We start from the raw sequence: 23,024 nt of genomic DNA, 5'->3' as shown, positions 1-23,024 counted from the left end.
CAGAGGGCTGATCTGGCTTGCACATGCTGGTTTGTGGGATCTGCTAAGTATTGGCCACACATACTTTGAATAGGTTGCTGGTTAATTTCTCATATAATTCCTGACTTCTAGCATTGATGCATATGTCAGAGATCTAGCATATTGGATTCCCTGTCTCACAAGGCAGCACCCATAAGTGGGGGTGCCCTCTCCAGGGCCCCACAATCCCTACCACCCCCAAAAGTTTCAGTGACTTGACATTTTGTTTGCATCATCTCCCTGGCCCCTACAGGGAGCAGAATTTGAAACCCCCAGGCCAAGAGGCTGTATCTGATTCACGCAGACAGACTCTGTCCTTTCTCTTAGCCCTTGATTTTCTCGGTACATTATTGCATGTTTATTTGAACTGCAGGGTTAAAACTTCCCAGCCTCCAGTGCCCCAAGGGGAGGCAGAAGAAGACAGTCAAGGAAAAGAGGGCCCAAGTGGATCAGGGGACTCTCAGCTGAGTGCTTCCTCTAGATCAGAAAGTGGACGGATGAAAAAAAGTGATAAGAAAATGGGCATAACCCAGCTTAGAAATTATCACCCCGTTGTAGGTAAGCAGCAGCTTCTTGTCTGTGTTTAGTTACATTTGATTTGTTGTTTGTATGACGATGTTTGAGGCACTTGGTCGTCTCCATTCGAGCTCTGAGCCACAGTCAGAAGAATCGCATCTGAGCTGTGGGCTGGATCCTGTTACTCTGGCCACATAACTTCTTCCAGCGTCTGTTTGCCTATCTGCAAAATGGGGACAATTCTGCCTGCCATACCTTACAAGGCTTTGGATAGACTCTGACGAAATCCAGCTAGATGTCAATATGAGGAATGAATAATTTCTTCTGCTGAATGTCCTTGAGCTGGAACATTCTACAAACTACAGAAAATTTCTCCCTGTCCCGACTCGACAAATCCCCCAGCAGCACAGTCATTGATGAGTCTGAGTGCTCCTATAATTTCCTCAGAGTTGGAGCGCTGACGGATTCCCTCCTCCCTCATTTCTGAACTTGTGCTGAGCAAGGCAGGTGGCCATGGCATTATAATCAGGATGCTCAGCTCCTCTCCAGGCCACGGCACATATGCTGGTTCAGGAAGGAGGGAAAATTTGGCTCATCGGGGCCCGACTGTCTGTCAGGCAGCATCGGGTCCGAGACACAGCAGACCCAGGGATTCCAAGTGGAAGAGATTGTGTGTGTGACTTCCGTTTCCCAGGGCTGCAGCCCCACAGTGTGGCATTTACTCTCAAGGTTCCCCTGTTAGAAGGCACAGGTGAAGGAGGAACAGCAGCATGAGTGTGTGCAGCTAGACAGCATTTGCACTCGAATGGACCAGGGTCAGCACAGGTGTTCCTCGGGTGGGCCTTTTCTGACTGCTTGTCCTGTACTCTCTTGCTGTGCCTACCTCCTCTCGCAGCCGTCATCTCTCACTGGGGAAAACCAAGCAACAGTGCATTTGTATCAACAAAGAAATAAGCTCCTTTAAAATAATGGAGATGGCTGGGCACTGTGGCTCATGCCTGTGACCCCAGCACTTTGGGAGGCCAAGGTGGGTGAATCATGAGGTCAGGAGATTGAGACCATCCTGGCCAGCATAGTGAAACCCTGTCTTTACTAAAAATACAAAAATTAGCTTGGTGTGGTGTCTGCAATCCCAACTAGTTGGGAGGCTGAGGCAGAATTACTTGAACCGGGGAGGTGGAGGTTGCAGTGAGCTGAGATCACGCCACTGCACTCCAACCTGGGCAACAGAGCGAGACTCTGTCTCAAAAAAAAAAAAAAAAAAAAAAGACAACAAAAACTGAGATTATGGAATATTTGGCACAGTTCTCATCAAGCCAGAAATCCTTATCCAGTAGCTTCTCAGGCCCTCTGTTAGGCCGTTCTTAGCCTGCTATAAAGGAATACCTGAGGATGGGTCATTTGCAAAGAAAAGAGGCTTAATTGGCTGATAGTTCTACAGGCTGTATAGGAAGCATGGTGCCAGCATTTGCTTGGGTCCTGCTGAGGCCTCAGGAAGCTTCCAGCCATGATGGAAGGTGAAGGAGGAACAGGCACATCACATGGCAAAAGCAGGAGCAAGAGAGAGAGTTGGGGGAGGTGCCACACACTTTTAAACAACCAGATCTCATGAAGATGGCACCAAGCCATGAGGGATAACCCATACCCAGACGCCTCCCACCAGGCCCCATCACCAGCACTGAGGATTACATGCCGACGTGAGATGTGGAGGGGCATCCAAACCTTCCCACCCTCCTTGCTGATGCCCTGCTCGGTTGCCCTCCTGCCACAGGTTCTGTACTCTCCTTCCTTGCTCTGCCTCCGCTTCCAGGAATGTGCGGGGCACACCCCCACCTCAGGCCCCTTGCATTTGCCCTGTAGGCACGCCCCAAGGGGTCTGCACTGCCGGCAGCTCCTTCACCAACTGGAGTTCACTCTAAGGCTCCCCAATGAGGCCTCTCCTTTTGTAGAATTGCAGCCCTCCTCCCATCCGTGCTTTATTTTCTGCACCAGCTGTTTTCATCTGATGGGCTATTTTAGATCTTATATTTTATTATCAGTCCTTGCCCATTAGAAAGTAAGCTCTAAGACAGTAAGAATATTTGCCATCTTTCTGGGCCCTGGCACATAATGGCACTCAATCGCTTTTTAATGAATTAGACTGAATTCAATATGGGATTTTTCAAGCACCGCCCTCTCCCTTTCTTGCTTTAGTTCCCGGACTGGGGCGTTCTCTAGGGTTTCTGCCCAAAATGCCTCGCCTGCGGATGGTCCACATGTTTCTGTGGTACCTCATCTACGGGCACCCTGGCAGCAGCACTGTGGAGAAACCAAGCCTCATCAGTGAACGGAGAACGATAAAGCAGGAGTCGGGCAGGGCAGGCATCCGGCCGTCCTCCTCTGGAAATGCCTGGGAGGCCTGCTCTGAAGCCCCATCTAAAGACAGCCAAGGCAGTGTTACCTGGGAGGCTGAAGTGGAGCTCGCCACGGAGACAGGTGAGAGGCCCCTGCCACTCCTGCACCTGGGGCAGGCAGGCCCAGTAGTAGGATCCAGGGAGAAACATGATGGTTCCTTATCCTTGTATAAACTGGCTACAGCCTCTGATCCAAATGGAAACATAATCCACACTTCCTGAACCTGCAGGCTTTCTTCCTCATCTTCCTTCCTGCCTGACAAGTAGAGTTTTCCTCGAGTTGGGGGTAAGGACATCAAGACCTCCTGGGAGATGATGTCACCATATGTCACCATGGTGACTGGGATCCTGGCTGCCAGGGGTAACTGTGAGTTTTTTCCTAGTGTATGTGGACGATGCCTCGTGGATGCGCTACATCCCCCCGCTCCCAGTCCACAGGGACTTCGGCTTTGGCTGGGCTCTCGTCAGCGACATCCTCCTCTGCCTTCCCCTCTCCATCTTCGTCCAGATTGTGCAAGTCAGCTACAAGGTATTGGTGACAGGAGCCATCACAGGACTGGCCCCTCGGCTCTGGGCTGGGAGGCCTACACTCACCTGGGCAAGGGAGGATACTTGAAGACCCAGGGTTGCCCAGATGGATGGATGGATGGGTGGATGGATGGATAGATGGATGCTTAGTCAAGGGAAAATACTTTAAGGATTTGTTTGAGATAGATTAGACTAGATTAGATTAGAAAGATGATTGGGTGGATGGGTGGGTGGTTGATCAGGGGTAAATACTTCAAAGAGTCGTTCTTCTAAATGGATCTATTGGTAGGTAGGTAGGTAGACAGAAAGAAGACAATTATATTACAACAATAAAACATGTTGTTTTTAGAAATTTGGTAAATAGAGAAAGATAAAATAGAAATTACCCATAACTGTATCACTCAGAGATATAATTACTACTAAGTAATTATCTTGGTAAGTTTTTTGTAGTCTTTCATTGCTATGCCATACACACTTGTGTGTACACGGGTATGTGTGTGATCTCCCTTTAAAAAAAAACTGAATTGAAACTATATTCTCTCTTATTGTCTGTGCTTTTGACTAAAGAATGTTTCATATTTTTTGTATCATTAACTTTTTCAGACTTGATATTAAGTAGATTCATGGTATTCTTATCTGTCTAATTTATTTAACTATAATATTTTCTATTTTTGGACATTTAAATTCCACTTTCTTGCTACCGTTGAGTAGGTATTTATTATGACATGTTGATGAATACCTTTTGGTAGACATAGATTGGCGGCTCCAGCATTATTTCCTTCGGGTAAGGATAGGAGCAGAATCACTGGCTTCAAAAGGAACGCGTGTTCTCCATCTCATCTTTTCTTGTTTAATATAAATGTATATATTCTTGTGTTGCCCCCGGGAAAGGTTTAGCAATTTCTATGCCCACCAGCAGGGTAGGAGGGCACCTGTTTATTGCTCCCTGCAGTGTGGTAGTTGGGCTGGAGGGGAGGGGCAGCAAGGCCGAAGGCAGAGATGCACGGGCACTTGGTGAGGCAGGAAGGAGAGCCTAGTGGGCAGGTTCAGGGAGACTATGTTCAGAAAATAGTGGCGAACACTTTTTCAAGTTTCTTGAGGGCCAGGGCGAGCTGAACCTGCACATCACCTCTTCAGGTGGACAACCTGGAGGACTTTCTGAACCACCCGCTGAAGAAGCACACGCTGATCCGCTTTCTCCCCAGGCCCATCCGGCAGCAGCTTCTGTACAAGAGGTGAGGCCATTGAACCTGATCCAGAGTGGCCGCAGGTCTAAACAAACCCTTTAGTCAGGGCTCTGAGCCATCATTCACCAGGAAGAGGAAAAGGTTTCTAACTTCCAGCTTGCAAAAACTCAAGATTTTTATTAAGTTATTAATATTAATGGAAGTATGGACTGGTACATTTTATTACTTGATTGGAAGGTTCTTTTAAAGTAAAATCTGCTGCTAATGTCTGCAAGTACGGGAATGTTTTTTTTTCCTCCTTTCATTACTTTTACTTTCCAAATCAAATCCCCAGTGTCGGGTTGATCTCTGTGGCCCTGGTTGGGTATTAGGTTGGGTAGTTCTGGGCCTCAGTACAGTGTCAGCTTGAGACCGGTCCTCCAGTGACCACCAGGTGGAAAAGAGAAGAAGGAAGTCACACCCCTCACCCCACATGCAGACCTCTGCGGCTGGCTGCGAGTGTGGGGTGATGGGAACCTCCCGCCCCCTCTGTTTTCTAGGCGTTACATTTTTTCGGTGGTGGAGAACCTTCAGAGGCTGTGCTACATGGGGCTGCTACAGTTTGGTCCCACGGAAAAGTTTCAGGATAAAGATCAGGTAATGTCTCTCAAGTCGAAACGAAGGAGATTCTGATTGTTTAACAGTCTCCAAGCAGCCAAACCCAATATGGGTTCTCCCTGTCTGGTGTCTCCCATTAGGTCTTTATCTTCTTGAAGAAGAATGCAGTCATTGTTGACACCACCATCTGCGACCCACATTACAACCTGGCGCGCAGCAGCCGGCCCTTCGAGAGGCGCCTCTATGTCCTGAACTCAATGCAGGATGTGGAAAACTACTGGTTTGACCTGCAGTGCGTCTGCCTCAACACCCCACTAGGTGGGTGTCGGCTGTTTTGGCTGGACCTGGCTGCTTTTGCTCCTTTCTGTGTGCTAACTGGGATTTAGGGCTAGAAAAGCCTAGGAGTCGCCTCGACCAGTGGTGTGTTCCGAGTGCTCCCCAGAGGCCCAGAGCACCCCTGGGGCTCCCTCCGAAAGGAGAGTGGTGGGCCTTGAATGGGTGGGGTGCTCCCAGTTCCCCCACCCAGTTGAGCCCAGGTAGCTGCACTTTGTCTTCATTTGTTCGTTGAGTGGGTATTTATTAAACACCTGCTGTGTGTCACTTCCTCTGCCTGACCATGCTGCAGTGAGGACACACCCCGCCCTGCCTCCATGAGACTTGGAATCTAGTGTGAAGAGGAGACACAGCTCACAGGAGTGCGATGAGGGCCCGGGTGTTGGTTGCAGGGGTGTTTATTCCAGGGCTCAGGAGCAGCCTTGCTGTGGAGGAGACATTGGAGCTGAATCCTATAGGATGAGGCAGAGCCAGGGCCAGAGCTGGGGAGGGCATCCCAGGCAGGGGCAGTGCCACAAGCTGAGGCCCTGAGTGGTATGTTGGAGAAAGAGAGGAGGCCATGTGGGTGGGAGGAGAGTGGCATCCACTGGTGACAGTGGGGAGGACAGGGCAGGACTAGAGGTGTTTTGGAGGGAACTGACACGATGTGCTGGTGACTTTGCGGAGTTGGGCTTTGCTGGGAGCCTCTGCCCACACCCCTCTTCCTCCCTAGAAGGGCCCTCCCTCCCTCACTTGCTTCTCAGATGCCCACTCCTACTCCAGGCATCACCTCTCAGAGAAAGCCTGTCCACAGCTTTATTAGCATCATTCCATTTCATCCTGTGAGTTCCTCATGTTTAGAATAGTTGGCTTCCATCGCCACGATGTGTCACAAAGGCCGGGTGCACAGTTGGCTTCCTGTAAATGTGGATCAAATGCATGGAGGGTCTGCAGAAAGCAAGAGAGCCTCCCCTGCAGTGCTTTTCCTCCAGGCCTCTCTCCACCTGGCCTTTTCCTGCCACCTCTACCAGGAGGGAAAGGAAATCACGTTCAGCTTGCACCTCCAAGAGGAGTTCCATTCTGCTCCTCCCTTCTTGAAGCTGGAAGATCCAGTATCACATTTTTATTTTTGCAAAGTGGGAGTCACACATTTTACTTGGCAGAATTATTTAATGCCAAGAGTAATAGCACTTGTATTTAGAAACTTTCATGGGTCCAGACATATTTTAGAACATTGTGTTTCATAGAATCCTCGGCATTCAGCAGTGAGCTAGGCTTTTGCCAATTTAGATTTTAATAATGCCCTAATTCCCCTGCATTTTATATGTAGATAAAAATTTGTGAACCAGCTTGAATTTGCACCAGAGTTTTTCAGGCCTGACAATTGGTGAATTTCCATCCCTTTAGGTATTGATGAGCAGAAATCGCAGAGGCTTATTGAGCCCATTAATCAGGCATTGATTATCCCTTCATTCAATAAACATTTGAAGAGGTTCTGCCCCAAGGACGAGGGAAAAAGCATCATATAATGAGATGCAATCATCTTTTAGAGTAGGTGCTGCATGAACATTAGCCTGCGTAAGAATCACCTGAGGAACATATTAAATGCTGATTACTGGGCCCTACCCGGAGAGTCTGCGTTTTTCACAAGCAGACTTGTGCTGCTGTTATTTATATGAGAAGCTTTGCCTTAAATACTGTTAGTTTCAAGGGTCCATTCAAACGGGTGACCTCGGGCAAGCTACTTGTAACCTCCCTGAATCTTAGTTAATTTCTAAGCTGAGAACTCCACTGCCACCACCATATGGGCCAAGGTGAAGTTGGGCAAGGCGTCTCATGTAAAGTTCCAGCTGCGGGGTGTGGGGCTTGAGCTCCCGCGGCCCAGGCCCCACCAGCCATGCCATCGAGCCGAGGTCTCCGAGCATGCTAGGAGAGAGTCTTTAGAGTCTACAAACCTTCCCTCACCTATCAAGCAGTGCTTTTAGTGGTATCTTATATTTCTTTGCAAGAAATGCAATTTTCTGTATTATAGAATAACTGGATATCATTTCTCAACTCCATTAGCAAACCTCTTGAGCACTTAGGAGACATCTGGCTGCTCCTGGAGCCAGGTGGGGCCCAGGCCTGCTTCATGCAGTACATCTCAGCAATCTATCTATGCAGGCCCCTCCCCATTCCTGCCTCCACCAGCAAGGGCCGTCGTTTCTGCCACCCTGGCGCCAGCAGCTCCCGGGACTTTCTGAGAGACAGGAAGGCCTGGGTTTCCCTTGCGCTAGACTCCCTGAGCCTGCCGGGCTCTCTCTACTGCCTTGCCTGCCTTCTGTCTTTAGTGAGTTCAGTCTGGCATAAACCCTTTCCTCAGGTCACCCACCAGTACTCCAACTCTCTTCCTCTGTTCCCTCTGATTTTCTTGTATGGATATTTTGTATGAAGAGGTCTTACCAATCTCAGACCTCCCAGTGGCCAGGGAGCCTTTTCACAGGCGGGGAATCCACTCTTCTTCCCCACTCAGCCACAGGCAGTAGCCACCAGAGCTGCAGCAGGAAGGTGTGATCAGTCACCCTGATGTTTGGTTTTCCAGGCGTGGTGCGCTGCCCGCGCGTCAGGAAGAACAGCAGCACAGACCAGGGCAGCGACGAGGAGGGCAGCCTACAGAAGGAGCAGGAGAGTGCCATGGACAAGCACAACCTGGAGCGCAAGTGCGCCATGCTGGAGTACACCACGTGCGTGTCCGTCCCAAGCGCGGCCGGCCGGGACTGGGCTGCGGTGGTGCTCGTTTCAGATGCCTGCCCGCCCTTGTCTGGCTTAGGATGTCAGGCCAGACGGCCTGTGTCTCTGGTGCAGAGGTGCAGATGGCTGGCTCCAGACATACTTTATTTAGCCCACATCTTGTTTTTAAAAATGTAATCAGTTATCAAAATTTATTTTAGGAATTTTATATAAAAATCTGGATTTTTGACTTATCTTGCAAAAGTGAAAAAGAGTCAACACTTAGGGCCCCCAAATTCTTCATTGCTACCTCTGGGGTGTTTTTCTGGAAAGGTGAAAGTTGGTTATAAATAATGTCCCTCACCCCAAGCCATGGGCTCTCTTTTCCAGTGATGACCAAGAAGCGTTCTTTTCTGTTGATTTCCTGTCTTTTAGTGGAAGTCGTGAGGTGGTGGATGAAGGCTTGATCCCCGGAGATGGGCTGGGTGCCGCAGGGCTTGATTCCAGCTTCTATGGACACCTCAAGCGCAACTGGATCTGGACCAGCTACATCATCAACCAGGCCAAAAAGGTGGGCATGTGTCACAATGGACCACAATCTCAGGGGTCCTCGCTACTCACCCTCCTGTCTCTCCCTGCCTGACCAGAGACACAAATACTGGCTTCTGTATTGAAAGTGCGTCAGGCCCCTCAAATGTGTGCCTGGCCTGTTTTTTTCCCAGTGGATTCTAACTTACTCTGTGACGTGGACAGGTATTCCTTTTTAAAGAAGGATCAGAAGATCTGGGTGACACAGGTCCTCCAGGAGGGAGTACATGAGCAATGGTAAAGTGGGTGGCAGGAGACTCCAGCCCCTGGCTGTCCGTGCACAGCGGCCCTTAGCTTGAGACCTTGGTGCATTTGTTACTCTGGGCGGCTGGGGATTCGTGGAAGTTCATGCTTCATCCCAGTGCTGTGCTTGTCTCACAGGAGAACACTGCCGCAGAGAATGGACTCACAGTGAGGCTCCAGACGTTTCTGTCTAAGCGCCCATTGCCTCTCAGTGCCAGAGGTACGTGTGCTGAGGGTTCACCCCAGAAGTAAATATGGTACCAGTTCAGGACCTAAACGACCACCCTGTGTTCAGTTTGGCCTTCCTGTCCTTTATAGCACTCATCCTGAAACTGTTGTCTCCTGTGATTATGTCTAGGCAACAGCAGGTTGAATATTTGGGGGGAAGCAAGAGTAGGCTCCGAGCTCTGTGCTGACTGGGAAGAGCAGTTTGAGGTGGACCAAGAGCCCTCGCTGGACCGAAACCGGAGAGTGAGGGGTGGGAAAAGCCAGAAGCGGAAGCGGCTGAAGAAGGACCCTGGGAAGAAGATCAAGAGAAGAAAGAAAGGTTAAGTTGTGATCATTTACATTTACTGGGTCTTGTCTTTACATTTTGGCTTGGAGACATGCAACAGCCTCACTCCAGCCGGGCCTGAGCTCTGTCCTTCAACGCGAGTTTCCACCTTCCCTTGATGTGTGGCACTGACTCTCTGTGATGGTTGCTTTATTTCCACATCCATCTGGCAGACGAGAGAGCCTCGAGTGTCCCATATGCTTCCCTTTTAGAGCTTCTGACTTTAGGAACTCATTCAGTTCAAATGCCTAGTTTCATCTTAGCTGAAAAAATGTCAGCAACAGCCTCATCACAACTAGCCCAAATCCTAATTTTGGGGGGGGTTTACCTTTTAATATCTGTATTTATGCTAATCAAGCCAAAGTTCAAAGGCATGTTGCATTTTAATTTTTAAATTTTTATTTTTTTGCGTCAGTCTCACTCTGTCGCCCAGGCTAGAGTGCAGTGGTATGATCTTGGCCGACTGCAACCTCTGCCTCCTGGGCTCAAGCAGTTCTCCTGCCTCAGCTTCTTGAGTAGGTGGGATTACAGGCGTATGCCACCACACCCAGTTAATTTTGTATTTTTAGTAGAGACGAGGTTTTGCCGTATTGGCCAGGCTGGTCTCAAACTCCTGACCTCAAGTGAGCCACCATGCTGGGCCCATTACATTTTTAAATTAGAGGGAAGCTGGGAGTCGTGTAAGCCTGCAGCACCTTCTGATTTGATGCACCCCTTGTATGGTGCCTTTTAGACTGCCATTTTGAGTTCTTCATCCAGCCAGTATTTGTAGCAGAGGGGGTGATAAGGAGACCAGCGTCTAGTTTTTCGACCACTTTTGTATTTCCTAAGTGGTTCACGAGTTTTAACAGCAGCCACTGATGGCCGGTAGCTATTTCAGATAAAGACAGAATGTTTAAACAGGAACCTGTTTTTAGTGGTTTATTTGGCTGGCATTCATAACAAATAGCATTCCATCAGTTGAAATGGCCCCCTCAGTTTCGCCTCTCGTAGATATGTGTAGCACCAATTTGGCTCAAAAACCAGAATTTATCACACTGCAAAATGTGATGGTGTCTCTTCGAGTCCAAATTTCCTTGCCCCACTTTTCTTCTGCCTTAATTTGGAAGACACTCGCTCAACAGCCTTTTGAGATTGGCAGTGGCATATGGTGTCTGTCCTGTGAAGGTGCTCCTTGCAGGAGACCTTGGCAACCCCATGGCTATGCTCTCAAGGTTCAGATCCTCCCTCTGCTGCTGACTCAGCTGACTCAGCTGTGTGACTTCAGCAAGTCACTGTATGTCTCTGTGTTCCTCAACAAAAAACAGTGATAACAATTGTATCCATTTCATAAGGTTGCTATAAAGTAGTATTCTAAGATAATACATTGAAAAAGCATAAACCAATGCTAGGCACACAGTGAATATTCCCTGATGGTAGATTGCTGCTTTGGTGGTGGTGGTGGTGCTGTTTAGTTATTAAGTACACAGATCTCACTGCTGATGTTAGTTATTTAGTAGCCACCACTCTATGCTGGATGTTTTATATGCAGTATCCTTCCACCCTCTCCATGGCCCTGGAGCAGAAGCCTTATTGTCCCCAGATGCACTAAAGTCTACACAACGCCCGTGCAGTCACAGAGCAAGGGAGTGTGGGGGCCCAGTGACTGCACAGTCCCTGGTCCTGCTCACTTGGTGGATACGCCCCGAGCACGCGCCATAGGCTTCTGTACAAGATGCCTTCAAAGGACTCTGTCACAGTGGGGGAGATTGGAAACTGGCAGATAACTAACTAGAGGCTGCATTGAGCCTTCCAACCTGTGCCTGTGAAATTTTATCAAGATAAATGATGAAAGGGGTTTAAAAAGAAATAAAATCTATCAAAAGGGTTGAGTCTTTTGCAGTTAGTTGTGTGACTTTAGACACAATGGGTAATAACCAATACCATTAGTCACATCTCACTGGCTGGGTAGGGACCCTGCCCCTCTGTAGAGTGACAGCTCCAAACCAGGTGTTAGAGGCCTCCTCCCTTCTCCCTCTGGTGTTTTTAGGAGAGTTCCCAGGAGAAAAAAGCAAAAGGCTGCGCTACCATGATGAAGCCGACCAGAGCGCCCTGCAGCGGATGACGCGGCTTCGCGTCACCTGGTCCATGCAGGAGGACGGGCTGCTCGTGCTGTGCCGCATTGCCAGCAATGTCCTCAACACCAAGGTACCAACCAGCCCAGCCCAGAGGTGGGCCTGCCCCTCTCTCGGAGCTCCTTCCTGTCTGAGCCTCCCGGGGACTCCCAGCCAGGGACCACTCCTCTCAGCTGCTCTGCTTGGCCCCTGGGAAAAACATTGCCCAGAATCCTACACGTTTTCTTTTTTAGAGAGGTGGAGCCTCACTTTTTCACCCAGTCTGGAGTGCAGTGGCACGATCACAGCTCACTGCATCCTCAACCTGGCCTTAAGTGATCCTCCCACCTCAGCCTCTCCTAGTCCTGGGACTACAGGCGCACCCCGCCATGCCCAGCTAATCCTACAAATTAATACCATTCTGTTTTTCTACATTTCTTTTTAGCTTTCAGTTGTATACATATAAATGTTTGCCTAGCTGCAGGCAAACTAGTTCAGAGCTGTTCTTTCTCTCTCCTCACCAGGAATCTAACCCTGTCCTGCTCCCTTCCTCCCACCTTCATTGCCTGAAAAGCTCCTATTTACCTTCCTATAACTGCCCATCATGTCTGGAACGATCTGCCAATTGCATGTCATTACCCTGCTCTTTCTCTGTTCTTGACCGGATACTTCTCACACTGTTTCTGTCACCTCTGGTACCTCTTGGCTCACTGGCGTGGCTGGTCCACAAGGCAGAAAGACCTCCTATTTGCATTCCAGGAAAAAGCTCTGCCAGGCCAGTCCAGGGCCCCTTCAGGCAGTAGTGCCACAAGGCAGCTTCAGAGGAGCCCAGGTGTGCCTGCGGGTCTCAGCCAGGCCAGGCAGGAGAAACCCAGCTGAGGCTCTGTGCCCAGATGCTTCTTGCCTGCAAACTATTAGATCCCTTGTCTTGACCACTTATCCACTGTTCTCTCATCCCTCAGTCCTCTCCTGAATTCCAACCCAACCTCTTTTCCAAGGAAAAACCTGAAAGGTGACATGTTGTCATCCCTAATTTCTGTTCCCTGCATCTGCAATGGCTTTGTCATTGCAGAGCTGATGGGGGAGAGGGGCGTCCCTCCCTCTACTTCAGCCCTGGTACAGCTAGAGGAGGCAGGAGGGTCCTGCATAGGTCAGTGTTGGTGGACTCTCACCACTTACCGGAACTTATAGCCTTCTTGGGTCACCTCATCCTTGGGGATGTAAGAAAATAACTGTCATCAAGCGGCTTTCTCATGTCGGCCTTGCCTTTCTGTGTTATTGACCAAGATGTTCTCCTAGGTCCACTAATTTTGTACATTCTGCTTCTACTAACGTGGCATACAAGCACAACATACAGAACGTTTCTGAGCATACATGATGCATAATTAGGACACTAAGACTTCTAACTAAACACATTTTACATCCCCATGATTTCCTCTAATACAGCGCCCTTTCAGGCAGTTCCCCCTTGCTCCTCTGGGCACCTTTGTCACACATGGCACTTGTCAGAATACACTCTTTCCCGCTGGTCACTGAGGCCTCGTCCCGTGCTTGTCTGCCCAGAATCTCCCTCAGTGTCTGGCACATGGTGGGACCAGTATATATTGTGAGGTGATAGTTGTGGGGGTTCTCTGAGGAAGGAGGCTGCACAAAACACATTTTGTCCACTTTTTAATGGTAATTCCCCAGGACGTGGGCTCTGAGGATATTGACTTTTTGTCTTGGCTCTGTGTTTGATCCAGGTGAAGGGCCCATTTGTCACCTGGCAGGTGGTACGGGACATTTTGCATGCCACGTTCGAAGAGTCTTTGGATAAAACATCTCATTCCGTTGGACGAAGAGCTCGCTACATAGTCAAAAACCCACAGGCCTATCTCAACTATAAGTAAGCCTCATTGAAGCCTGATCATTCTTGGACGTGGTTACGTCAGCACTTCTCATTCATTCTTTACTCTTCCTTCATCCCGTTTGCTTAAGAGTCTGGCAGAAAGTGCAGCTGGAGCACACGAGGCGTCTGATGGGGTGGCCAAGTGTTGGAGTCTGTTGGGGAGATGGACCTTGGTTTTTTGAGGGTGAGGGCCAAGCATGATTCTCGGTGCTTTCCCATGCAAGGTATTGCTTGGACCTTATAGTGGCCTTGACAAGTAGGTGGTGTTAGCCTTTATTTGGATGAAGAAGCAGAGACTAAATAGGCTGACTCGCTGAATACCATGTGCCTAGCAGGTGGTGGAGGCAGAGGCAGAGGCTGGCTTTTCCTGCTGTTTTCAGCCCTCAGAGCAGCTCCTGAGAGCTCTGATCGGTGGCTCCCTCCAGCAGCAAGCTAGGCAGGACCTGGGATCATTGGACAGGATGCCCTCTACCATGTTCTTGGCAGAGCTGAGAACTGTCCTCCTGCCCCGCCCTTGTGTGTGTGACCTCAGGGAGTCCCCTCGCCTTACCAGGCTGTAAAGCGGAATGAGTCTCTACCTGGCAAGCTCTTTATGAAGGCAGCAGTGCTTGGCGGATGGGAGCCCAGCAAAGGCTGGTCGCCTTCTCCTGCATTTTCTTTTGGGCAAGTCAGGCTCTCCTTATATCATGGGGATGTGAAGGTTAGTGGAGTGGACACACCTCCTGCTTTGCAGTAGATTAGAGAACTTAAGAATAATAAACTGCAAAGCCTGTTTGGTGTTTTTAAATGTATGATACACTTTCACGTAGGTCAGCCCATATGGTCCTGGCCAAACCCCTGTGAGAGACACTTTGGGACTCAGTGTTCTCGGCTACCCGTGAAGGACGGAAGTTCAGAGAAGCCAAGGTGTAAAGTGTGAACAGACCTGACTGAGGTCAGGTTTGGCTGACCCCAAATCCTTCGTTCTTAAAAGCTGCAGTCGCGCAACAGGCATATAAGTAACTCATGCTCCACGGTCAACCAAGGCCAGAAACGTGAGAATGGAGCTCTCTGAAGTTTGCAAATACGGCATCGTTACAATTCCCCGACTCCAGCTTTGTCTCCTCTTCCTGCAGAGTGTGCCTGGCCGAGGTGTACCAGGATAAAGCGCTTGTTGGAGATTTCATGAATCGAAGAGGTGACTACGATGACCCAAAGGTAGGTCCTGTGTGGGTGCAGGGCTCGGCCTGCTTGGAGGTTGGGGCATCTAGACTTCGGTCAGCTCCTCTCGTCCCACAGTGCCCCTGCCAGCCTTAGGAACGTGGACTTTGTTTCCTGCTCACTTGAGAAATCACTGAGTCAGCTCTCTGGTGTTGGCCTTGACTTGATCTGGCTTCAAGCATCTGTTTTTAAAGATGATTAGAATCTGACAGGCCACTTTGAAGGGCTGCTGTGCCTTGGGCCTGTTTTGTTAAGAAAATAGAACATCTCTTCAGAAATTACAGGCTTCCTAGAAAGCTTGCAGACTGGGTGTGTGTTTTCTTTCTGAGTTTTCTGTCCTGAGGGGCCAGGGCGGTGGCTGACAAGGAGGGAAGCAGTCTGCTGACCCAAATTCCTGCCCTTTGCCTCAGAGGCTGCTCATCTTTCGTTTTTGTGCTAACCCTGGACTCTACAGTATGTGTGGCAGGACTTGTGCCAAGTAAGGCCAGTGGACAAGGAGAGGCAGCCTTTTCCCCAAGGAAGCCACAGGCAAGTGGGACAGACAGAGAAGTACATGGTCATTGCAGGACAGTGCAGTCAGCTCCCGGAAGAGGAAGGCACAGGCCCGCAGAGGTCGGGGAGCAGGCTCAGCAATGCTTTTGGATGGAAGTGACAGAAAAACCTAACCTAATGGTGTATGCGGCTTCCTTTTTCCCAGATGCCAAGCAGTTGAGGGTAGTCCTGGTCTGGTGCAGGGGAGCAGACATGTTATCAGGCTCCCAGGTTCCTGCCGCCACACTCCCCTCCAGGAGCAGGGGCCAGCTTTCCATCCTATGCCAGTGACCCCCTGGTTGCAAATGTTGACTATGAGAGCTCAAGTCCTCACAACAGAATCCCAGAACAGGAAGCAGGGGGGAGAGGGGCTGCAATAGACCCACATGGCCCTTGCCTCAAGGGGCAGCCTTTCCTAGGAGTCCCTGGCAGACCTGGGCCACGCGGCTGGGAAACAGTGGGACACAGCACAGGGGACCCAGGCTGCCATGAGTGGCTTAAACTGTCCTGGTGTATCCTAGGAGGCTGGGCATCCTTCCTCCCCACAGCAAATTGAGGCTGGCTAATCAGAAAGCATGGGGAAAAATGGAATAGGTGACCCACAGACACCCACAGTGTCTGCCAGCGGGCTTGGCAAAGGTGTCAGCACTGGGCGAGACTGGAAACCACTGGGGCAGCGACAGTAAGGGGAGAGGGAGTGCAGGGCTGGCAGGCACAGCAAACAGGATAGCAGCGAGATGCAGCAGGGACCACGTCCTGCACAGCCACCAGGCCAGGGAGGAGCGGGAGCATACCGTGTCGCGCATTGCACACCGGCTGACGTGACCAGCTTGCTCCTCAGATCTGGGTCTGGACTGAGACGATTGCAGTGCGCATATAGAGGAGGAAATTGATTTGGGGGCCACCCGTGGAGTGTGAGGCTGGGGCAGAGGAAGAAGGCTGACTACACAGGTGAACCAGGGAGCACCAGGCCTGGGAGGGAGGCTGTGAGGGAGCACTGTGTGGGGCATGTTTGAGTCTTCTTACCTGGGACTTGGGAGAGTGCCAGCGATGCAGGCGTGAGGCTGTCTGCAGGTTAGTTGGCACCAGGTGTCCCGGTTTCCTGAGCGTACTGGTGAGGGTCTTTTGCCTCCTCTATAGACCAGGCTTCTCAGATGACAGGTGACAGATGACAGGTGCCCAGGGGAGGCACCTGGTTGGTGGCTCTCGGACTTAGCTGGTGCAGGAGTTTGTTACAAGATGTTCCTTGGTGCATCTTAGCAAAACCTCCCTTCAGGAAGAGTAAGGGCTTAACCTCTCATGCTCTCATGTTGAAAGGTTTGTGCCAACGAGTTTAAAGAATTTGTGGAGAAGCTTAAAGAAAAGTTCAGTTCAGCCCTAAGGAATTCTAACCTTGAAATCCCAGACACACTGCAGGAGCTGTTTGCCAGGTAAGTGGCTTCTGGGATGGTTCCATGTGGCCCTCGCAGGGCAAGAGGGAAAGGCCAGCCCTGTCTCCCTTATCAGCAGGTCCGGGAAGTGCCCAGCACCCGCCTGGCTGCGTTTGGCCTTGCAGTGGCCCTCCTGTCTCTCCTCTCATGGGTGACTTGAACGCAGAGTGGGACCTAGCACCCTGCCGGGCATTTATGTTCATTCTCCCATTGGTCCTTCAGGCTTCCTTGTTTGGTTGGTGTACTTTTTGCTAAGCTTGCTTACTTTACCTATGAGGAAATTCCTATGTAAGAAACATGCCCAAGGTCACAGTGCTTGTAAGCATCAGGGCCAGGATTTGAACATAGGAGGGTCTGGAACCACTCGACGTGTGGAAGAACATTCTTGGGTATGAGCACAGAACCCTGTACAATTTTTAAATCTGAAGTTCTGTGAACTAGGCCTGTTTCCTCAGCATCTTCCAAATGTAGATCCCTTTTCTCCACCATCCTCACCCAAGAAGTCCCTTGAGCCACTGTTTTTCTGAATTTCTCCTTGTAAAATGATGGCATCCATCAGTTCTGCCTGTGAACTGTACAACACCCTTGCTCTCAGCATTTCAGTTGAAGACCTCATTCCTTCATTCACTCAACAGATAACGTATGTTGCGCCCACTGTATTGCCATGCCTAAAGAGCAGTTTGTACTCGTTTTCAGAGTTGATCTCCTTTACCCACATTCCGAGTTTTGTTTTTGGTTTGCAGTAAACTGTTCCCCAGAATTCCCAAATGGCATGGTTTCAAGTCAGTCCAATGGCCTGTTTACTGATTTGTAATTTATATCTCCACATATTCTTAGTAAAGTTATGGGGCAACTTTTAATCATAAAAGAAGACAGAGATTTTTAAAGGAGAGTCCATGAACCATTTAGAGAGAAGAAAAAGTTGCAAGTGTAACAGTTTAATACTGATTGTGATCCTGAGCATTCTGGCAGGCAAGGCAAAATAGAAAACGGTTCCAAGCCAGGCGTGGGGGCTCACGCCCATAATCCCAGCACTTTGGGAGGTTGAGGCAGGCAGATCACCTGAGGTCAGCAGTTCGAGACCAGCCTGGCCAACATGGTAAGACCCCGTCTCTACTAAAAATACAAAAATTAGCTGGGTGTGGTGGGCACGCACCTGTAATCCCAGCTACTTGGGAGGCTGAAGCAGGAGAATCACTTGAACCCAGGAAGCAAAGGTGGTTTTCACATTTTTCTGAAAAGTTTATTTTTCTTGGCACTAAATTATAAGAGGAATTTACTGTTGCAATCAAGATTAATTTTTCCATTGGTTTAGTAGAAAATGAAGAAATGTCCTACAAATGGCCAATTTGCCGTATTTTATAAAAAGACAGTTCTATGATTTATTCTTAAATTTACTTGCATGGTATAAATACAGTAAAATAATATTACATGAAACTCAAAAAAGAAATGGGGAAATAGTTTGTAATTCCAACACCTAATATGGCTACTCTTTGGGGATTTTCATATTTCTTTGTTTTAATTGATGAATAATAATTTTATATATTTTTGGGGTACAGTGTGATGTTTTGATATATGTGTCCATTGAGGAAAGACGAAATCAAGTTAACTAACATATCTGTCGCCTCACCAACTTCTTTTTTTGGCAATAAGAACCTTAAAAATCTATTATTTTAGTAATTTCAAAATATGTAATATGTCCTTAACTGTGGTCACCATGCAGTTTGAAATCATGAAAACTTATTCCTCTGGTCTAACTGTAACTTTATACCCTTCGCTCTACATCTTTCCTTTCTTCATTCCTTCCCTTCCACTTCCCAGCCTCTGGGGACCACCTTTTTCCTTTTTCTATGATAATAATTTTTTTAGATTACTTCTGGGACATTTTCTTCCTTGTGCTTTTTCTTTTTGGATTGTAACACACCCACAGTTTTAAATCCTGTTCCTTTTACAATTAACAGTGGATCTTTGCCAATTCACATTTTTCCGTGTTGCCACATAATTGTCAGTAGGTGAACACTGCACATTTTCTCAGCCCTCCTTCTACCAGGCAGAACAGGGTATATTCGCATTTTAATTTACATGTACAGCGCTCGACTTTTGGTGAGTTCAACATTTCTCCCACTCCCAACACTTTAGCCAATAAATGGCCATCTTGAGTCAGCATCCGCTTGCTTAGTGAGGAGCTGCTTTGTTTCATTGACATGTTCTTATGTTTCTTTTGCAGGTACCGAGTTTTGGCAATTGGGGATGAAAAAGATCAAACCAGGAAGGAGGATGAACTTAACAGGTAGGTGCTGATATATAGAGTAGCTTTTCCTCAGCTACTTAACTTGGTGGCTGACAGCCTATTGCACTGGGGTAGTCTGGGGCCAAATCCGGCCCACTACCTGTTTATGTAAATAAAATTTTATTGGCACACAGCCATGCCCATTCTGTATGTTGTCTGTGCTGCTTTTATGCGAGAACATCAGAGGTGAGTACAGTTGACCTTGAACAACTTGGGGGTGAGGGGACGCCGACCCCCTGCACAGTCAAAAATCCACATAGAACTTTTTTTTTCTTTTGAGACGGAGTCTTGCTCTATTGCCCGGGCTGGAATGCAGTGGTTTGATTTCAGCTCACTGCAGCCTCTGCCTGTTCGATTCAGGCAATTCTCATTCCTCAGCCTCCCAAATAGCTGGGATTACAGGCGCCTGCCACCACACCCAGCTAATTTCTGTATTTTCAGTAGAGACGGGGTTTTTCCGTGTTGGCCAGGCTGCTCTCGAACTCCTGGCCTCGAGGGATCTGCCCGCCTCAGCCTCTCAAAGTGCTGGGATTATAGGCATAAGCCACCACTCCTGGCCCCACATGTAACTTTCGACTCCCTAAACCTAACCACTGATAGCCTACTGTTGACCAGAAACCTTATCAATACCAAACAGTTGATTAATATATATTTTGCATTTTATATGTATAATATACTGTACTCTTACAAGAAAATAAGCTAGAGAAAAGAAACTATTAACAAAAATAAGGGGCTGGGCACAGTGCCTCACGCCTGTAATCCCAGCACTTTGGGAGGGCACTGCGGGTGGATCACCTGAGGTCAAGAGTTCAAGACCAGCCTGGCCAACATGATGAAACCCCATCTCTACTAAAAAATACAAAAATTAGGTGGGCATGGCAGGCGCCTGTAATCCCAGCTGCTTGGGAGGCTGAGGCAGGAGAATCACTTGATCCCAGGAAACGGAGGTTGCAGTGAGCTGAGATCATGCCATTGCACTCGAGCCTGGGTGACACGAGCAAAACTCTGTCTCAAAAAATAAACAAAATTAGGAAGATAAAATCTGTTTACTATTCACTAAATGGAAGTAGATCATCTTAAAGGTCTTCATCCTTGTCGTCTTCATTTTGAGTAGTCTGAAGGGACATAGGAAGAGGAGGGGTTGGTCTTGCTGTTTCTAGGGTGGCAGAGGTGAAAGAAAATCCATATGTAAGTGGATCTGCACAGTTCAGTCCACAGTGCAGAGGGGTCAGCTATAGTTGCAGCAGATTCCACAGAGCCCACCAAGACTAAAGCATGTATTAACTGGCCCTTTAGAGGAAAAGTTGCTGACTCCCTAGCCTTGACTATCACTGGCCAAGCCTTAACGTAGATTGAGGAAAGGATTTAAACTCTCAACCCATGAGCTTTCCAAGCAAAACTCAGTTCCAAAAGCTCAGGTTTTGTTTTTCCATCTTGAATAATCAATAGTCACTTTGATTTTAGCTCTGTAGAGAAGTACTAACTACATTTGTTAGTGGTCATGTAAACCCATTCTGGGTAGGTCACCCCCTGTCCACTAAATAGAAACTTTTCTCCTGCAAAAATGGACCTGTTAGTAAAGCCTAGAAACCATCATTTATTGTGTTTTCTTTTGTGAAGTTTTGGCATTTGTGTCCCTTTTGTGAGATTCAAGATTTTTTCCCTAAGAATTGTATCTGCCTGAGCTGAGTGGTGCCTGTGGCCTTATGGTGCCCTGCCGCCCCCTCTCTTTCAGCGTGGATGACATCCACTTTCTGGTGCTCCAGAACCTGATCCAGAGCACACTGGCCCTCTCGGACAGTCAGATGAAGTCCTACCAGTCATTCCAGGTGGGTACCGGCTGCCTAGCTGCACAGCAGGGATGTGGACCCTTCCGAGGCCAGCCTCGTGAGGTGCTGGCCCCTGCCCTTCTCTGCTGTGGGCTCTCAGGGGCTGATTCCCCCAACATGCCGGCCCACACGTCCTTTCAACTTTATCTTTTTATCGTTGTTTTATTTGTATTTATTTGTGTTTATTATGTATGTTTATGGTATACAACTGAAAGATTTGATGTACGTATACATTGCAGAGTAATCGCCACAATCAAGCCAGTTAGCACATACATCCCCCCACACAGTAGCTTTTCTCGTTGTGGTGAGCACGCTTGGCGCTCTCTCCTCCTGGTGCATTTCAAGTGTACAGCATCGATTGTCACCTGTCATTACCAAGCTGTGATCCTCCAGGGCTTAGCATCTCATAGAACTGAAGCTTCGCACCTCTTGGCCAGGTTCTCCTCATCTCTCTCTCTAGTTTTTAAAGCGTGGGGATGGGATCCAGTGACCTCCACCATCCCTCCCAGAGCTGAGGTTTTTAAGTCTTACGTTTAAGACAGAAAATGAAGCAGGGGAGGAAATGAGGCATAGCAAAGGACCTGAGAAAGTAATTGAGCTGTACGGCGTAGCTTTTCAAATAATCACTTTGGAATGCCAAGATATTCTGGTTGTGGGAGGTCACTGGATGGGAAAGCTGCCCTCCCATGGGCAGTGAGTCATCTGTCTCCCGAGGACACAAGTCCACCTGGCCACTCTGCTGCGGCTGAAGGAAGATGAGAGTGAGAAAGAGAAATCACATTGAACCCCCGGTGGAGCCCAGGAAGTCAGTGGTCTCACTACTCTTATACAAATGTGGGCACTTGAGGTTCAGAGAAGTTAAATCACACGCCCGAGACCACATAGCTCAGTCAGTCATCACCCAAGACCCCAACAGAGAGGTGCTGAGGGGCCCCAGCCAGTGCCACCCAGGGTCTCGTTCTCCCCCAAGTCATCACAAAAGGAAATTCTAAGGAGGACCCATTCATTTTGTATTTAATCACTAACCCTAAAAATCTGCTCCTGGCTTACATTAACAAGTTACCTGATTTGGGTATGAGGGGAAAAAAGAATGAGGAAACAAAGGGACTTTCCTAGTCCCGCTGATGAATTCAGCTGGGTGAGGACCTGATCATCAGGGCGCCTCAGAGTCCACAGAGAGATCTGGTAGCATGTGGAGCCCAAGCCCTGTCCTCAGAGACTCCAGTCAGGAGCAGCGGAGTGGGGCCCTGATAAGAGTGTGCCATCCCTCCCCCAGTCCCGAAGGGGCCCACGGGCCACCCTTGCAGAAACAGCAGTGTCGACCCTGCTGGGGCGCTGCACGTGCTTGTTACTTTGGCCACAGCAGGGCAGGGAGGACAGGGAAATGGAGCTGGTTCACGAAAATGCCAGGCTGGGCTTGAATGCCCTGCTTCAGAGCAGCACCCAGGCCCTAGTCTTTAACAGCCACGGCCAGGCCTCAGCACACCCGAGACTGAGTGTGCATTTGATTTCTCCTGTTTTCGTCACCACCTGGAGGTTCTCTGTGCCTCCTGCAGGGACACGTAGGACCATCAATCAGAGACGTCCAAGAAATGTCTTCCATACCCTTGCCGTGCATGCCTTGAACCCCATGTTTTATTTCCTCGGGCCTGTTTTACACTTATGGTCAGGTGTACACACTTGGAGTGGAAGGCTAGCGTCTGTGCCATGCACCCCTCTGCCACCCCAGCATTTTGTAGATGAAAGCAAAACCCTGTCTGAACCTGAACTTGCAGAGAAAAGAATAAATAGTCATCAGGTGAAGTTCCAAATAAACAGTCCACAGACCGCATTTTATTGGTCTCACACTTGTTTAAAAGGAAAACACAATTTTTTTTTCAAAAAATGTTTTTTCGAACATTACACATAGGAGTCCAAATTTCCGACTTCTGGCTGTAGGGTGGGCCTTCCAGCTGTCCTGCTCATTAGTGGCTCAGAGCTGGAGGGGACTTTGGGGATCCTTCCCACTGTGTCCCACCTCCAAACAAGAAAGCCCAGCCCCAGTGGCAAAAGCTGGGCCCCCTGCCTTCCAGCCAGGCCTGTCCCCAATATTATCCCACTGCTTTTTCCTCCAGTTCCA

The 23,024-nt window shown here is 48.9% G+C and overlaps 1 protein-coding gene across 2 annotated transcripts in view; it reads left to right on the top strand.

Annotated features, from left to right (window-relative positions):
* Positions 1 to 23,024, top strand: part of GTF3C1 (general transcription factor IIIC subunit 1) — an 86,709-nt gene that overhangs the window by 49,510 nt on the left and 14,175 nt on the right. For both annotated transcript variants that reach the window (XM_015442311.3, XM_005591522.4), the window contains exons 14-29: positions 392 to 576; positions 2,728 to 3,009; positions 3,311 to 3,456; positions 4,593 to 4,690; positions 5,182 to 5,278; positions 5,380 to 5,557; positions 8,133 to 8,274; positions 8,696 to 8,831; positions 9,230 to 9,311; positions 9,450 to 9,638; positions 11,674 to 11,831; positions 13,480 to 13,622; positions 14,741 to 14,822; positions 16,674 to 16,786; positions 19,014 to 19,076; positions 20,812 to 20,905. In XM_015442311.3, coding sequence (XP_015297797.3) covers positions 392 to 576; positions 2,728 to 3,009; positions 3,311 to 3,456; positions 4,593 to 4,690; positions 5,182 to 5,278; positions 5,380 to 5,557; positions 8,133 to 8,274; positions 8,696 to 8,831; positions 9,230 to 9,311; positions 9,450 to 9,638; positions 11,674 to 11,831; positions 13,480 to 13,622; positions 14,741 to 14,822; positions 16,674 to 16,786; positions 19,014 to 19,076; positions 20,812 to 20,905 — 2,188 coding nt within the window. The remainder of the gene's footprint in view (positions 1 to 391; positions 577 to 2,727; positions 3,010 to 3,310; positions 3,457 to 4,592; positions 4,691 to 5,181; positions 5,279 to 5,379; positions 5,558 to 8,132; positions 8,275 to 8,695; positions 8,832 to 9,229; positions 9,312 to 9,449; positions 9,639 to 11,673; positions 11,832 to 13,479; positions 13,623 to 14,740; positions 14,823 to 16,673; positions 16,787 to 19,013; positions 19,077 to 20,811; positions 20,906 to 23,024) is intronic.

Source organism: Macaca fascicularis, chromosome 20 (genome assembly GCF_037993035.2).
Source record: "Macaca fascicularis isolate 582-1 chromosome 20, T2T-MFA8v1.1".
NCBI lineage: Eukaryota > Metazoa > Chordata > Mammalia > Primates > Cercopithecidae > Macaca > Macaca fascicularis.
Note: the sequence above shows the minus strand (reverse complement) of the source record. Positions and strands in the feature narration are given on the sequence as shown.